The sequence below is a fragment of the Limulus polyphemus genome, unplaced genomic scaffold (assembly GCF_000517525.1).
Source record: "Limulus polyphemus unplaced genomic scaffold, Limulus_polyphemus-2.1.2 Scaffold2365, whole genome shotgun sequence".
Classification (NCBI taxonomy): domain Eukaryota; kingdom Metazoa; phylum Arthropoda; class Merostomata; order Xiphosura; family Limulidae; genus Limulus; species Limulus polyphemus.
The window spans coordinates 52,618-71,866 of NW_013667975.1; the positions used below are offsets into that span (position 1 = coordinate 52,618).

The window sequence follows — 19,249 nt, forward strand, 5'->3', positions numbered from 1 at the left end:
TCTGAGTGTCATATTTCACACTTCACTAGAGCTAGTGAAATTTTAAATCATATTTTACTGAAATTTTCTTGGCTAAAATGAGAAGTTTCTAATTTTCACATTATAGTTAATTTTGTTAAAAAATATGTAACTATAAATAAAATTTACATAAAAAATAAGTATTTGTAGTACTCACTGACTACTCAAGCCATTTGCACACAAGTAAAAATATTTTACCTTTTCCCCCTAAGACTCTTTGAGTCTCACTAATTTGGGTGTTCATAAAAAATTCATATAGCTTTCAAAATGGATTTTAGAACATAAAACAGATTAGTCAATACAATGAAATCTCCCAAACTACTATACTTTATCCAGCTTTCTATGTAACCTATAAACAGATTAAAAATCTGTTACTGTTTGGAGTACCAATTATGCTCAACACAGTCTAAGCAATTCTTGTCAACTAAATGCTTACAGGGAAAAGACTAAATACAGAATTATTAGATTTATGTATAGGAGAATTTGATCTTTCTAATTGTTATAAACATGTCCACCAGCCACGTAAAGCTGTTTAACAAACAATTTCAAAAGTCAGAGAAAGATTTTCTGGTGGGTTTGACAAGTTTGTTAATATCGCAGCATATCAAACAGGTAGGAGGTACAAATGTTATATATATATTTTTGTGTGTGTGTTTCTGATTGTTGGCAATGGAAGCAATCCATTTTAGAATTTAGAAAATTCTGAAGTGGAGAAAATGGAGTTCAGACAGGTCACATAATAGAGAAAAACAAAGACTGAGATTTCTTTTTAATATTTCTTTTTGAAATCAAGAAGTTAATACTTATACAAAAATTTAAATTGCAAGCTACATTGATAACGAAGTTTTTAAATTAATTTCTGAATGTACCTCTTTAAAAGATCATAATTTGTGCACTTCAATAAGATCATACAAAAAAGATTTAAACTATGTTAATGTGATAAAAGATAATTGTTCTGCTTTTCTTTAATGTATTTAAGTACAGAAAGTTGTTCCTGCATTCTCTAGATATAATAAAGAAAATAATTTAAAAATTCTTAACTTACCTCTTCAAAGTTTTTATTTCCTGTATCCATCATTGTTCCTCTTAATCCCTGAAATCGACACTTGAAAGCTAAAGGAGGTATGGAAGCCAGTTCATCAGGAAGATCCACAATCTTTTGATTACTAACCACTTCTCTGTTTCCAAAGTCAATATATCTAACAGCACACTAGAGGAAATAAAAGACAGTTTACGGTTTTTAAAAATCGATCTGGCCCAATCTTAAGGAATAGGACACTCTCATTGCTATAACCTGCAAAGTTTTGCTTTTTATTATCAATTTGTTCCAAAGCTTAATGCTTAAAATCAAATAAAAATTATATTTCAAAAATATTACTTAAGGAAATGTACATTAATAAGTCTGAAAATCTTAAGTAATGAATAGTTGTTTACCAAATTTACATTTCATTTTCAGAAAGTATCATTTATAGCAGTTAATAAAAATACAATTTCCTAATGTATGATTTATTAACAGTGTCTCAGGTTTTAAATTTTAAGGGTCCAGACCTTTCAACATTTCATTTACACAACCAGATTTTTTGTTACATGTTGAATAACACCTGATTAAGTGATGCAATGCACCAAACATTTTTCTCCACATAACCATTTTTGACCATGCACATTCAAAATTATTTGTGAAAAATTCACTCTTAATAAATTTACATCTGAATTTGAATTTGCTGGGAAATCAACTCCTATGACACTAAAAAAAATGTTAACTCTTACCCTCAAACATTTCAAATTTGAGTCACAGTTACTTCTACAGACCAGTTTAGAAAATATATGCAAAGTAAATATAAATGTTACTTAACTTGCTTGGATAAAATTATGGGATGGATACATATTACCAACCACTTTGACTTCACAACTTATCAGTGTGTCCCAGGTTATTTTGAAAGTTCTCAAAGTATTACAGTTCCACCTTAACCAGGACTGTTAAGTCCTAAGTACTAATCAATCACAGATTTGCTCAAGTGTTGTAATGAAGCCTAAAAAGTTATATTAATGATAAATAACAACCTATGTAAAAAAAAAACGGTGGTCACTAAAAACGTGATCACCATATATCCATGTAAAGTCAAATTATTCACAGTTTGCTAACAAGTATGATATGAATAGTGTAAAACCATAAAGAAATTGATTCATGATTGTTTGTTTTCCTTACTTGATCAGGCATGTTGTTTTTTATTATCTCACATCGATACCACTGTTGGTCCTCACTAAACTGAGCTCCATAAATCTGCATTAGAGGAATATAAAAAAAACTTCATTCTATGCAATACTTATCTTTAATCATCTACCCATTAAACTGAAGAAAATTCACACATTAATCTCATCATTAGTCTTTTGGCACAAACAGAGACCAAACCTTTCAACAATTCATTTTGACAATCAGGTTTTCATTAAATGTTGAGTAACAAATAAGATAATGAAATAATAGTTCAAAAATATTAAGTTAGAAGATAAGTTTTAAGTAAAACATCAAAAATCTTAGGTAACTGGTTAAGATTAGTTATTTCAAAAGAGAGAAATTAAATAATTAATTTTACCACTACTTATGAAAAGGATGAATAAATTTGTTTAAGACTTCTCTTGTCACAATGTAAAGGTCCTAAACATAGTTGTGTAGTCATACACAATTTAAAACCAAACATAAAATATGTGTTAAACTAAAGTTAGAATTTTAAGAAATAGAAAACCAAAAGTTGTAATATTTGATCTAGCTTTAAAAAAACAGGAACTAATGTATCATAAAATTTTCAAGATTATGAGCTAGAAATAATTTGTTCAGTTGAGTAAAACAGTTACATCTTTTTTTTTTTTTATAATTTATTTGCAAAGGGCAATCTAAATTCTATTAATATTAAGCACTATTTAATATATAGCACATGCACTGGATAAAAAATAATCTAAGAGAGATATGTACTGTGAATCACCACACTTCATAGTTTCTACTTCTTTAATTTTCTTACTTCAAAATATATACAAAAGGAAGTAATTACATTGTGTTTTACATTTTGATTTTTTTTATTTATGTAAAAATCAGTTTTAAAGAGCAAAATAAGAGTTGTATAAATTTGTTCAGATTTTCTATCCCTTATAATAGCTGAACTAAATGTTCAGGGTTATAAGTTATAATATGACTATCCACACTTTGGCCTTTTTATTTTTAAAACTTATACACAGCAATGAGTTTTTGCTATACTTGAATATTATCTAGCAAACGGTTCAGTAGTAAACATTAAGTTTCCAAACATTTAGTAATATTAGCAACATAGGATTCTCTTCTAGTGTGTTTGTATACAAAATATTACAGTATTATTAAACATCAGTATATTTCAATGGGTACTTTTTAATGTGTGATAAAAAATTAATTTCACCTCATTAGCAGTACAGATGTCAAGAATATACAGAAAGTCTTAAAGTAACTCATTTTAAACTTTCTTTTTTGATATTTAAAAGTTAAATGCTTGAATTGACAAATATTTGAACATAAATAAAATATAGGTATAGGGTTTAAAAGGCTTAAAGGAAAACCAAGAGACTTATGTACGCCAAACAACCATTTTCTAACATTAAATCTACACTATCAAGATTTTCATTTTCTCTTAAATACATACCTTAAACATCTGAGGAATACCTTGAACACTCTTGGCCTTTGGACAAACCTGAGAAAGTTGCTTTGCAATTTCTACCAAGTGCTGGTTAGATTCGACTTTTTGTGAAAAGAAAATTGTGGGATCTTCTACATGTACAACTATCAATTCTTCTTCTGAAGTTCCAACAGTCTAACAGTAATAAATAAAACATTTTACATTGTCAAATTAAGAAAAAATAAAATCACATCTTGATTTCTAAAACAGCACTAAAAGATGTTTTTTTAAATGAAAGTGTTTAATATAATTGCCCTCTAAAAAACAAGACCAAATAGTACTGTTAGAAATATATCTTTTAACACTATAACCACCAGGGTTTGACACGTACCTAGAACCTCCATACTGCCATCACTTTGACTGCTACATATCACAATGTCAGTATTAAAATGAAAGACAAATTATTGAATACAAATCAGATCTAATTACAGCTGAAACACTGTATTAAAATGAACAGTTGTGCAAAAAAAAACTTCAATAACTTAAATACCATAATATAATAAACGTATTAAAAGAAACAAGTTAGTAAACACATAAGCAGCTATATGTGCATACAAAACTTTAAATACAAACTAGTAGGTAAATTATTCTAAACAGTATACACTTGTAAAAAACTTAAGAGAATTATGCAATTACTATTATAAACTAGCCTAAGCAGCTCAATCCCCACAGGTGAAACATCTTTCAACTTTCACTGTGCATTTACCACACACAAGTCTTTCACAAAGGGCACATTTATTTGAAGTTCTATGTTTATTGCATTTAGCTACCTGGCATTGCATTCTTTTGTGTGTTTTACTGGATGTGGCACTGAATTCAGGCTGAGATGCTTGATGTTTTGCAATTTTCTCAAACCTTGTTTTTGTCGAAGTGCTGAGGCTAGCTTCAAGATGAAATCTCTCCTACTTATATTTTCTCCAGTGCATTCCTTGTACAAAATAAAGGAACTGATAGCTGCCAGGTCCAGGACATTGTAAAATACAGCAACTGGCCATCAACGAGAACCAGCTTTTCATGAGTATTGACGTGTCATCTGGTCTGCAACATCCACTCCATACTTCATCTAGTTGTAGAAAAGCAGTCTCTGTTTTGCTTTTAAAAGTAGTGTCAATACCAACTGACATGTGAAGAGAGCTGAGAATGCAAACATTCTCCTTTGGCTTGCATTTGTAAACAGCCATGTAGCAAAGTCACTGTGTTTCAAAATTGTACTGGTGTACAGCTCTGGTTGCAAGTTTAGTATAGACGGTGGAAGCTCCCTTCTTGATTTGTTCGCTGTTCCAACTGGGATGAGTTTTTTCCTGCACCTCTTTTGCCAAATCAAGGGAAGTAAAAAACTGTCTGTAGTCACATTCCTCTCTTTTCCTAAGTAGGGTGCCATCAGCCGAGTGCCATTAAAAATGTATTTTGAGGTAATGTCTACTGGCAACCAAAATTTTATTCCAGATTTATCTGGTTTCTTTGCTATGTATTGTGTCCAGTGACACTGTGCTTTTGTGGGAAATTGCTGCTTATCCACAATAATGTTCTCTCCTGGCTTGTTTGCAGTGTTTTCAGTGAAGCCATTACAAATTTCTGATGCCAGGGAAAATTTGTCTGTTTGAATTTGGGCACTTCTCGTTGCTTTCAAGTCAAAATGCAAAAATCTCAGTATTTCTTGAAATCAATGCCATTAAGAATGTATTTTGAGGTAATGTCTACTGGCAACCAAAATTTTATTCCAGATTTGTCTGATTTCTTTGCCATGTATTGTGTACAGTGATACTGTGCTTTTCTGGGAAATTGCTGCTTATCCACAATAATGTTCTCTCCTAGCTTGTTTGCAGTGTTTTCAGTGAAGCCATTACAAATTTCTGATGCCAGGAAAAATTTGTATGTTTGAATTTGGGCACTTCTCGTTGCTTTCAAGTCAAAATGCAAAAATCTCAGTATTTCTTGAAATCAATTCCTTGGAATTGTCTCTGTAAAAAAAAAAAAGAATTCCCCATTGTACAGACCAAAAGCTCTCTAGGTAAGTATTATTGCCACCATAGGCCCCATGAACATATAGCAGTGCAATAATCGCTTACAATTCCTCCAGAGATATTTTCCAGGAACCATAGTTTTGCTCCCTATGCACCTCTGCTTCAGTACATTGTAGGATGTAGCATAGCATTTGCATATCAATAATTGAAAAGCACTGAGAGGACTATCAATGTTGCATTTTGTGTACTGTGTGGAACCTGGAGTTTCTGTCAAAACATTTTGTGCAGCCCATCTTCCTGCAGCCTCAACACCTGGATCCATAATTTCCCAAATTGTTTCATCCTTCCCAATCTCCTACATGTCAGCTCACAGTGATGATGTAGCTGAAGTCATTGTGAGTGGTACTGTACTGGGCAAAGTGGCTGGCACAGCTGGAGCATCTGCAACTTCTGCAGGAGATGACACAGGTAAAGAGGCTGGCACTGCAGAGGATTGTCCAGGACTGCTGCTTCTGCTATGATCTCTTCTTTGCCTGGAAAGCTATTTTCATGGCAGTGGCACTTTAGTGGAATTTTCCTCCCTTTCACTTGCAGGACTTTCTGTTTCACAAAGCCCGGACTCATCAGAATCATTTTGTGACAAAGTTCTGAGCATCTCTATCACTTGTTAATCAGACATTCGTTCTCTTTGAGCCATTTTTGTGTATCTTTCACTTTCTTTATTATATATACTCAAATCAACAGACAAGTAGATGCCACATCTCACAGGAATTCCTAGGATTATAGGTAGACTATGCTAAAATTCATTCATATGAACATACATCTGTTCTTTAACACTTCAAGGGCCAAAACATAATCAAATATTAATGTAATAAAAGAGCTAAGAGCTCAGTTTGGGAAAATATAACAAGTGCTTATACTGAAACTGGAGGCTACTTGCAATACAAAAAAAACCTGAATTTTATGTTGTTATAAATAAAAGTGTGTATTGTAAATAGCAGTCAAATTGATGGGTCTTTGGCAGTTCTAGGTAAAAGTGATTATAACATTTTTAATTTTACTATTCTGCCTTTATCAGGGTATTTAATACAAGGATATAGGAAAAGGCATGAATGGACAACAGTTTATCTTTCATACATGCAAAGATATTTAAATTTAAAAATTTTTAAATGTCAAATTGACAGCCTTGGCAGTTTTTGTGTTAAAAACTTTAATGCCTGTCCAATTCAAGGCAATATCACTAATAAAACATATCACTACTGTTTCACAAATACTTATGAACAAGTTTTTGAACTATTTGAATATCTCAAAATGAAAGAGGTATACAAATTAACACAAATACTGGTGTTAGTTTCTATGTTTCATGATGAGTATGTTCTCAATAAAAAAAACTGTCTGTGAACAGAATCAGCAAAACATTACTTCAAGCATTCTGGTAAAAACATTTTATGAATACATCCACTACATTAAAAGTATATCCTCTTTGTGCTCTTCTGTAAATTGTGACATTTGGATTTAGATTTTCTTTTATATCGAGTTGAGTACATTACATTAAAACAATTTTGGAGCTTCATTACATCATTACAGCCAGTGTCGTTATGTCCAATCATACTCTATCTCATGACCATGCATTTTGACAACAGGCCTGTAGCACAGTTTCCTTTGCAAAAGGCTCCATCATAAAGCTGTCATTTACAAAGTATATTACTGCTCCCTGCATGCTTTCCATTATCCATGTAGTGTAGAAGGACAACAGTTTCCCAGCACCCATTTCAACAGTCTGATCATAAAGAAATTCATAGGCACTGCATCTGGTAACTTGACTGGTTTATCTTTGTATGGAATATTCTCCAGCTACTTGAGGTATACAACAGTTGAACAGTTATATCATTACAGCAACTTCAGCACCTGTGACTTGTGTTGATTTTCCAGATGGAGATCCTTCTTGATTGTGTTGTGTATCACTGCCTGGAACATGTTGATGGCTTTTGCACTGTGTTCATGTATTTTCACCAGTCACAATATGCCACACTTTGCTTACCATGGCCAGGATACACTTTGTTGCAGATCTTTTTCTGGATGGTGCAATAAGTTGATCTATATTCCTTTGTTTTCCAGTGCTATTAAGCATAAAGAATATCCCCCCATCTGATTCCCTAATTTGAACACATCTTTATGATCTGAATGTGTGAATATTCTGCATCAGAAAGGGCTGTTACCTACCCTACCTAAAAGCAATAAATATTTGGTAGTATTACGCTATCTGTAAAACAATAAATAACCACAAAATGTAATTCTGGTACATGTTGTTCCAACACAACTTTATATTGGCTGTGGTTATCATGTGACTTGCCGATTTGTATATTAACGCTTTCACTACTGCCTTGCTTGATTACAATGACCACGTGACCCCAAAGTGATCATCAGTTTCCATATTATAACTTTTAACATGTTTTCTGTATTTTCAGGCAATTTTTCAAGCTTTTAGTAAACATTACAAGTCTTTTATACACACACACAAAAATCAGAATTTATAATTAGGTATTTTTACCAAAAATTTGTCCATAAGTATATGGAATCAGAGTGTTGACTGTTCCAAGTGCAAAGTGATTTTCATTTTAAAACTGAAAATACTTTTTCATCTGAAAATCGTCAAATTTCATTTGCATAATCTCAAAAACCTAGTAAACAGATATCAAATTTTTTTCACTAAAACTTTATATTCTATCTGTTACTTCTCCACCCTAACTCTAAATACATTCAGTTAATTTGACTGAACTCCTAATCACCATAAAAAAAAGTGAAATAAAACAAGCAGTACTGTTCTATACTTTTTAGTTTTGACCACGAAGTACCAAAGTACTTCTGAGAGTTTCAACTTTTAACCTTTTCACATCTATTTTCTATGTTTATTTTACTGTTAGCAGCTGAAGCAAAAACTTGCCAAACATAAAGCAATGAATCACTGCTCCTGCCATTAGACTGTTTACATGACACTATAATACAACACTGTCGATAGCAAACACGTATGTGTGGTGCAATAAGCCAATGATTCACATGGAGCTTATCATAAACTTGAATCTGAGAAAACAGTGGGAGAGGATTTGTCGGCTTGTTTACAGTATAGTGGTTGCAAGGAGACTTGTTTACAGTAATAAAAATGTGAAAATATGTTTATGTATATAGCTCTGTACAAGGTCTGGGCCAATCCAATAAACTTTTTAGGTATTTGCACGTTAGTTATCTTCCCAGTATGGTCGGAATTTAGCAGTATAGGTATACGAAGTGTGTAAGTGGTTTTAAACATGTCTATATATTATTACTACCTACTCATAAATGCTTAATTTTTAGTTATAGAATATAGAACAATAAATAGAAGATATACAGAAAAACAATAATTTCTAGTACTTATAATGTTACAAAATTGACTTGTACTCACATGTTATACTTACTAAGCCTTGCCACATTCCTCGTTTATTCTCTCAAAAGTAGGGGGGAAGACAAATTAATTTTTGTACATTTCAAAGACAAATTTTTGAAAATAAAAAAAAACTATCAAATTATTATACTGGTACACATAAAATCACTGTAACTTACCTGGCTTTCTAACTAAGCTATATTTGGGTTAAAAAATTGCATTTCTGTTCATAGCACCAACTTAATCACCAAACTTCAACATTTTCACTAAAACTCTGGCATTCCCTTCAAGTCAATTGCAAATGACTGTCAGGTTTATGTAGTTTGGAATGTGCTCTTTCTATTGGTTATAAATATGTACTTATGAGAAGAGGTTTCAAAAGAATGTAGTATAACGGGCTATTCTGGTAGGTTTGCTGAATATATTGATATTTCAGCAAATCAAAAAGTTGGGAGGTTCTTTTTTACTATTATAACTTGTCAATGTCTTAAACTTGAATTTCTAATCTGTTAACCACAATAGGCATTGTGCGGTATGCATACTATAATACTGAGGACACTCAACCTCTGTACTAAACGTGATGAAAATCAAATGCTCACTTCTGAGTAATGTTTGATCTTTAGTGTGACCTTGAATTATGGTAATCAAAAGTTAATCAGTTGGTACTTGGTATAACTCAACCTTCGCAATCAAAATTGCATCAATCCTCAATCAAAATCAGATAATAAATTTTAAAGTTGTGTTTTTACCTTCAGTGTGACATTGATCTTTGACCTAGATCCACCAGAAGTTAATTAACTGGTTTTCTGAGGACCTTTGTACCATATTTGATCATTATCAGATGAAAACTTTGAATTATACTGTTCATTCGCACAGAGGTGTGAAAACAATATCCTAACTTAGTTGGGGGTAATAAGTTGTACTTTGTATTATAAGAAAACCTTTCAGAAATAATTTATTATTCCTACCATAACATACAGAGCTTATATTTAGTTATTTATTACAACTGAAAAGGCTAAGAATTGAACAGAAAAACACTACATCAAAATATGATCAATATCTGAATCTTACACCATAATGTTCCAGGTAAGGTATTGAATCTGTGGAGGTTTTTCTTAAAGAGTTAAAGCTCCCTGAACCTGTAAAAAAAACAATAGCATTACTACATTTACAAGCAAAATCCAATATAAGTTCATTAAGTTTAAAAAATTATTAAAAGTTTACACTGCCAAACATTTAAAAATCAAAAACTTTCATAATTCATTATTAAAATATATATATATATAAGAACACTATGGAACGTAAATTAATTCCCAAGCACTGGAATGCAAGTTATACGACCAAAGCATATTTTTCTGTTTAACTAATGTACTAAATAACAACCACTATTAATCATGGGGAAATCTATAGACAGAAAAACATATCTTATCAATACCCTGAGCCATTTTCTAAATTAAGGTCTTTAGAATAAATTAATTTTGACACTTAAAATAAAATTTCAACATTATCATCAACCGTAATGATCTCAACGATCCAACATAAATGTGCATTAACTTTTATCAACTAACTGTGAGTATCCTAACAGGCTAATGATGCACACTTTTTACCATGTATGAGATATAACATGGTTTACTTGGTGTGTATAAGGTACATACACCATAAATAAAGATGTTACTTGACAAATTTTAAATCAAATCTCAAATTTAGAAACTAACATTTGAACTTTATTTATCAAAATATATAATACAGCTTTTATTGCTTTACACACTAGCCTACACCATGAAGCTTTAGCAGCCCTTACATACACAAATTGAAAGCAGTTACAAATGTTGTATAATGGAAATGAAGAAATTATTCTTGACTAAAGGCCATCAGATGTGAAACATATTTTAATTAGGCCTTCATCTTGGTCATACCATAAGTTCCAATTTCCATTTCACTGGTGAATTAATAACAAAATTGGCAGGACATTTAAGCAATACCATTCAGCTTGCAAATTTCAAGTAGAAAACTGAAACTTAGTTGAAGCACTTGAGACACATTAGCTTAGTTAATTAAAGAAGTTGTCTGACAAGCAACCACCAACTTAAACCCAACTTGATCTCAGCTTTCAGTTCTTCAAACAATTTTTGTATAAATGCATATTCTTATACGAATAACATATAATCTTCATGTCACTGTACAGTGTTCCAAATAGTGTCCATTTTGGTCATCATGACAACAATTTTTGTCTTTGGGTGATAATAAATGTTCTTTTAACCCTTCTAATATGGGTGGGTCAATTCTACCCAGCCCATATTCCCAAAAGTAATCATAAAGTAGTTATACTGTAACTTTTTAAAATATGGGTGGGTCAATTCCACCCAGCCCATATTCCCAAAAGTAATCATAAAGTAGCTATACTGTAACTTTTTAAAATGTACATGCATCTTCACAAAATATTGCAGATTATCAGTAAACATTACAAGGCATTTGAACACAAAGTATCAGATTTTTTAATTAATTATCTGCTCATGGATTTTTTACTTTCGAAAGTTGACTCCCCAACATGAGAAGTAAATTTGATTTTAAGATTAAAAATACTTTTATGCATCAGAAAATTTTTAAATCCTCTAGAGAATTATCAAACCCCTTTTTAGAAACAAAATGTATATTTTATCTGTTATTTTCAATATTGTATCTCTGTTCGGGTTTGGTCGATTCAACTAACGTCTTAACAACCATAAAAAACTGGAAATTTACATAAATCTTTTCATTCTAGAATTACTACATACTATAACACAAAAACACAAATGTTTATATATGTATATACATTATTACTATTTCCAAATAAGTTTTTAAATTTCAGCTTTTTCTTAAAACACAGAACGGTATAGAAGTATAGAAAACAATTATATCTTCTAGTTACAAACTTTCTACTCATTTGCTGTAACATGCTAAGCCTTATCAAGTTTTGAAAGCGGAGAACGTAAAACAAAATAATTGTTTTCAATTTTATATATACATTTTGAAATAAAAAATAATAAATTACTTAAATAATAAAGTACCACAGAATTCCACTATAATTTACCAAGCTTATTAACTAAGCTATATTTGGGTGTAAAAAAAATAAGATTTTTTAAGCTCAGTAATGTCTAAATTACCACTTGGAATCTAACATGAAAAGAAAGGGTTTCCCATGTAAATACTTTACAAAGGCTCAGAGAACCACATGGGGACATTCTGGGCTTTCAATGGGTTCTTCACACATCACAGACAGAAGTAGGTGTACGTAAGCAAGTATTTCCAAAAATGGAAAGATGTGGGTGGGTGAGCCACAGTGTTTGATTCACTAAATGTTGCAATATCTCAGCAAATAGAAAAAATAGGAGGTTCTTATTTTATACTCTAGCTTGTCAATATTGGTAATTTGAGTTCCTTATTCATGTCACATAAAAATCGATGTTTAGGTGTGTTTTTGTAATATTTAATTTTAAATTAAGAAATTAACTCATGTATAATACTAAAATTTGAATTATAATGTACAATTGGATACCAAACTTATTGACATACATTCATAAAATAGTAGTTCAATAACATTTTGAATGTAAGTCTACATGGCCTTTGACCAACGACCACAGGAAGACCCGTCTCAGTATGGTTAATCACTTACAGCAATTACTTTGTGATGTTTTTCTTTATTATACTTTTTTAGCACTTTCTCAGCATTTCACAACATTATATTACTTTTTTTTTAAATGCCCCATTAGATCCACATGTAAAACAATATGGTTGTTTAGCACCTAAGATTGTTGCTGTTTGGTTTATATGGAAAATCTAGACCCACAGTCCATTAGAAGAAGTGCAGCACATGATTGCTTGTGAAAATGAGAACTGCAAAACCTTAAAAAAAAATGGCATTTAACTCTCTAAACATGGGCTAAATCAATTTGATAGCTCTGTAACCATGTTAACTTTCCCACGGGAATGATATTCGTACTCTAAATGAAATTGAAATTTAACTGTTCAGAACAAAATGTTATACAATACGTCATTTGATAGATGAAAATCTTGACTTTCTATTGGTTATAGGTAATATATAATGAAATGTATGAGAGAACTATCAAGGAATTGTGAAAGAGAGGATGTGACAGGTGGGTGTGGCAGGAGGGGTCTGATTTTCTATTTGATAGCTCTGTAACCAAACAAAATTGAAGGCTATAAAAATTATGGTTTCTTTGAGCAATAACGATCTTATAGAGAATATTTTACATTTAATTTTGTACTTTTTCGAGGGGTGGTGGGATGATGACATGCTAAGAGAAAATGTGTCACATGGGTCACACAAGATTTTTTTAAATATTGCCTTATAGAATTAAAAACTTAAAACTTGTATACTATTAAAATATGGATTATTAGCTAAGATTTTATGCTATTCTAATTGGTATAACATAAACAAAAAGTATTTTAATAAAATTTTGAATGTAAGAGACTAAAACCTTGTGTCATGTGCAGTAAAGGGTACACGGGGTAATAGAGTTAACAGACAGCAAAAAATACTGCCATTTATTAATATAAATCCAAAAAATAGCCAAAATACAAATTAAACAAATGATTTAGATATTACAAAAGAACAAAATGAAAATTCTAACAGAGAAAAGCCCACAGCTTCAGAGTCTTAATTCCTGAATGTGTAAAATAAAAAGCTTACAGTTCATGGTGCCAACAGTTCAGTTAGTTAGTTCATGAAATGGGGGTAATGTAATTGCAAAGGCACGCAGGTTGCCAGGAAGACTGATTTTATTACAAGTCGCAGCTCTTTTATGAAAGAGTCACTCAGCAAACATTACAGTAGTGCAAGGCATGGCAGTATGTTTTAGGAAAGCAAATTCAGCCTGAAGAAAGGAGAATTCCTAGGTGCTTTTGTGAAACAGAAGCAAAATGTTACAAAACATAAAACGAAAATATGTGCACAAAAATGAACACAGCTAATTTTATTGCAATGGAAGAACTCCCTTTCATAAAGTACTACCCAATAATGGAATAATAACAAAAGAATGGAATCAATATTAGTACCCAATATGCCAATGGTAACAGTCAGTACCATGGTAAACGATTGCAAGGCTTGTTTTAGACTTTGTATTAAATTTCTACGAGTCTTTTTTCTGGTAACCATAAAGAAAAAAAAAACAAGGGCCTGCTGATTCCTAAATTCAAAAGCTTACTTGCAGCACTGCTGTATGTGAAATTCATATCTATGCTTATTTGCAAAATATAAGCATTTGCTAGTGCAGCAATGGTGAATACATTTGTGAAATAAATAATTATTTAAAAAAAATAATATATCAGCGTTTTAAAGATGGAAGAAATACAAGTAATCCTTGAAGAATATGTCCAAACATGTTTATATAAATCTATTTCAAAACTAAAGAATAAATTTGACAAATATCTTACATTCTGTTAAAAAAGTTATCACTGACTGCAACATAAGTATGTGTACATATACAAATATCGTACCAACACTATATATACTACAAGGATATATACAAGGATAAAATAGCCAATTATCTAGGTACTCATATTTGTCTTAGTGGTTTCACGCTTTGAACGTGTAGTCAGACAGCTGTGTTTTCGAAGTTGTCTTGCTTTTATGTTCTCGAGCAAGACACTTTAACCTAATTATTCCACTCCACCTAGCTGTATGATGGGTACTAACTGTTAGCTTGCAATGGATTGGGTGGGAGAGCACCAGTCTCATCTGCTGGTGCCATTTGAAACCAGAGATCGAAAGCACTGGTGCTTTGTATCTTATGAGGCATGACATGGATTTAACTCTTTTTTTTCTTATATTTTTTAACAAAATTTATAGGTACCTGCTGTCAATGTTCCACTGAACACATGAACTTTTTTGTCATTCATCTGTTTTTTCCCTTTCTTTTCAAACTTTCCTCCTTGATATCCTTGTTCACGGGGACCATCCCTACAATAAAAATTTCAATATGTGTTGAACTTGATGTTAAAGCTTTACTGAAAATCTTTAGACTATCTTATCTATTATAGCTTATAACAAAAAACATATAAAAAACTGATTATAAATTATAAAAAAGCAAAAATAAGTAATTGTAATAGATCACATTCTTAAATAGAATGAACAGAATCTGAAAAAATCCTCTTATCTGATTCACTGACAGGGAAAGTTTATGTTACTTGAACGAAGCCATGCATTCAAACTAAAAACTCTGGAAAATAAGTTTGGAAAAATTTACATTTTAACTAAGAGATAGCAAGCACATTTCACCATTCTGTACTACAACATATGAAAACTATAACCAATTCAAATGAAGGGGTATGTTTTAAAGCAGGTGAAATAATTATCTATAAGAATTCTAATTAAATACAAATTTTTTTTAATATGTAGAAAAACAAAAGCTTTATTCAATAGATATAAATAGCCATAGATGCAGCGTCTTCTACAGACTTGGTGCCTGGCCCTATTTTAGCTTAACGTGTTTATAACTGTATCTGGCATTAAAACCACCAAAGTCATGACTACACTGTATTGTTTATAAATAACACTAAACATTATTCCACCTTGGTGACTTAAAAAGACTTCGTATTTGAAAGCCTTGGAACAAATGTAAGTGTATACAGTGTTACAGAAGTGAAATCAACACTAAACTTGTAATTACTTCAGTAGAAAAACATACTTTACAAAGAATAATAAATCTTAAGTGTAAGAAATGAAAAAATGCTTCACACAACAATTAGTCTAAATGCCCATTTTCCTAATAAACGTGTTGCAATATGAAAAAGGAGGACAATCATGTTGCTGGATAACATTATATTTATAACTATTAGTTATGTACTTCCAAATAATTGATTTTTGTTTTTAAACTTTGATTTTAATACAAACACTATCTGCACATACTTAGTCACCTGGTGTGTAATAAAGAACCCTCAGCAAGCAGGGTTTCTTAGCTAATTGATCTTTAATGTCTCTTCCTCCCCAACAGTTTGACATAAAAGTTATAGCACCATTTAGATTGCATGAAATTAGAACTATCACTGTATTATGTTTTTGATAGTTAAAATAAACTTTGGATCTTTTCAACAATGTTTTTGTTGGTAAATAAAAATTCCAAAACAGTTCATTATCCCAAAATGGAACAGATCTCACCTCCTAAGAACATAAGACAATTTTGAATAAATCTAGTCAGTCCATCTCCAAAACATTTTCTGCGTTGCTAAATAGTAATTTAACATGAAACATTATCTTGCATTGCTATAAAATAATATTAGAAGGTAAAGCATGTTGTCAGAAAGAGTCATTTCCAAAGAAATCTACATCAACAACTATGGTTCAGAATGGGAACTAGTGTTTTTGGGTTCCCTAACAAAGGTATGCCATTTTGTTTACTTATTGTTCCTTTCCTTAACAACACTGGTATGTTACTTGCTATACTGAATACAATTACATTTACTTTATTTTAATTTGTCATTCATTACTAAACTTCTATTACAAAGCTTTAATAGCATTGTTAGCCAAGAATTTGTATTTAAAACTAACCTAAATTTCCTATGATGGCTGAAAAATCACAGCTGAAAAATAATTAAATGCGAGTGTACCCAACTGATGAAACATTGCACTCTAATCTTTATAAGATACATAAGAAAAGTATATCTAATTACCTACACTGATGGCCAGGCTCATTCTAGTTTCACTCAAAATACATAGCTTACTCTAATCAGAAGTTATAATTATACAGAATGATTTTTTCCTTTAGTATAATGATTGTGAAAAAAAGGGCATTTCTTGAAGCATCCATTATCTCCCACCCCTATTTCTGAAGAAGGGAAAATACAACTAAGTTTCTAACTGTCTTGATAGAGCAGCTATGATGATATTAATTTCATAAGAAGTGTATGATTTTGTTTACCTGGAAAAAGACTTGCAATCCTTTTCATATGGATTCCAGTGGTATGTTGTTAGCTTACCTTTTAGAACTTCTTCTAACTATTAGAGGGTTTCCATCCAAAAGTATTCCATTTCTTTCTTCTACAGCTCGTTCTGCATCAGGTTCACAGAGAAACTGGACAAATCTGAAAGTCAAAGAATATCACTATATCTATTCCTGAAGTTAACAATACAATTCAAGAACTTCTTTCTGGTATTAGTGTATTTTTGTCAATTTTGGAAAAAAAATCAGCAGATATAAAGTAATTTTGAAATATTATTTTAACGTGGACATTACAGATACAGTAAACTAATGTTGATGTTTTTTAATAAATTAATCTCATAATTTTTTACCATGCCAACATTTTTTTCCTGTCATTACTCCTGATGATTCTAATGATATTCTTGAATCTTAAATTATTTTTATTGAAATGTTATTATCTAAAGGTGTACACTATTCAAAATTCTATTATCTTTAACCTACTTATAAAACTTTTAGCTTTTAGTGATAATCATTTTATTTTTATTAGAATGCCTGACACAAGTCAAACTTAACTAACCTTCCATTTTGTCTGTTACTAACCAACTTTATGAATGTACAATCAAATTGACAGAGTGCATCATCCAACACCTGACAGCATCTGGAATTGTGCATCAGGTCCATGGTAAGATACGTGTCAAATGCCATGGATCATCAGAAAAGGGCAGTGATTCCTGTCAGGGTTTACTCATATTAGTCCATGAGTGTACAGTCTAGGAAAAACTTATTTATGAAGCAAAAGACTGTGAGGTATTCCCTATAAGCAGTCCTGCAAAACACTCCATCTCAATGGTGCACATAATATGATCTGGTGCTGTGTTTTGTATTTTGAAAGTATAGAGAACAAATGCATGGACTCAATCAACCAACACCTGATGGGATCTGAAATTGTACATCAGGTCTGTGGTAGGAAGAGTTTCAACGTCACAGTCATCTAGCATGGTATATGATCACAGGTCTTACAGTACAGATTTAAGACTACGTATACTTGGTCAGGCACCACTCACCACAGAGTGAGATCCAAACATGCAAGAAATGCCCCTGCAAAGCAAATGAATGGAGTACTTACTGCCCACATAGAAACAGGGGAGCACAAAATGTTGACTGAAGGAAGATAATAGATTTTCTATTGGAACAAGCAACAGACAGTTAGTGAAGATAATAAGCAGTAAAGGTATGGGGAGTGGTCCCCAAACTGGCATCAAAGAAGTCCTCCAATGGAAGAAGGAAACAAGCAGCCAGGAACAGGACGAGGTGATAAATACAAAGGGAAATGTGCAGAAGAGAGAAAATCAATAAGGAGAAAGGAAAAATAAGCCAGGCAAATCTACTGCTAAGTCCTACCATAATGGTAATTGGATAATGGCCCCAGGACTGGGAAGAATTCTAAGGAATAAACAATGGAAAAAGTCCCCATGGAAAGAATCAGTGCATCCCCTGACCAAGCAGAGATAAATGATTCACCACATGATACAGGGCACCCAGAATATGACAAGCCAGGAAACAGAAATCCAAGGAGAAGGGAAATTCAAAAAAGGACCAGACCAAATATGATAACCACAGCACTCAAGGATCTGTGAGAAATACTTTCCAATCTTGGGCATAGCAGTTGAAAACATTGTTGTACCACGTCTGATGGAGTAAGAGTGCGTATATTGTAGAGCAAAGCAAAATTGGGCCAATTGTTACTTCAACCATATGGAATCAAACCCCGAACACTAGTGTTGGAAGTCCATGTACACTGGAGTCAAGGTATACATACTCTTGAATTTAAGTGGCCCCCAAAACTACACTCGGGACCCCAATAACCCAAGGGGTTCAGGGAACACTAAAACTGACCCTAAAGCTCGTTACAGAAACAGGAGGTAATGTAAAATATATCTTAGCTGATTTAATAAGTCCACCAAAGAGAAAGGAAGCAAGGACACCCCCCGAAAAACAACATGTGACTGGGAGGAATCATAGGCAGGAGGAGGAACTAAGCAGCTCAAATACTCATTGTCATGCACAAAGCAGTACAAAGTATACGATTACAGAAGTGGCAGATAAATCAGCTGTAGTAGTTACAGCCAAAGAGGTTGAAGTCATGTGGAATTGTACATATATGACGAGATGAGTTGACAAGAAAAAAAAGTGTAACCCCAACAAAAATTCTCAAAACTGCACAAATTCAAAGAATTT

At 32.0% G+C, this 19,249-nt stretch overlaps 1 protein-coding gene across 1 annotated transcript in view; it reads right to left on the minus strand.

The window, feature by feature from the left end:
- LOC106466735 (serine/threonine-protein kinase 31-like) overlaps positions 1 to 19,249 on the minus strand; it is an 89,363-nt gene that overhangs the window by 49,217 nt on the left and 20,897 nt on the right. Inside the window, exons 4-9 of the mRNA XM_013927038.2 lie at positions 17,070 to 17,174; positions 14,948 to 15,054; positions 10,167 to 10,234; positions 3,681 to 3,848; positions 2,225 to 2,299; positions 1,064 to 1,228 (exon numbers count right to left, since the gene is read on the minus strand). Of these exons, the coding sequence (XP_013782492.2) occupies positions 1,064 to 1,228; positions 2,225 to 2,299; positions 3,681 to 3,848; positions 10,167 to 10,234; positions 14,948 to 15,054; positions 17,070 to 17,174 (688 nt within the window). The remainder of the gene's footprint in view (positions 1 to 1,063; positions 1,229 to 2,224; positions 2,300 to 3,680; positions 3,849 to 10,166; positions 10,235 to 14,947; positions 15,055 to 17,069; positions 17,175 to 19,249) is intronic.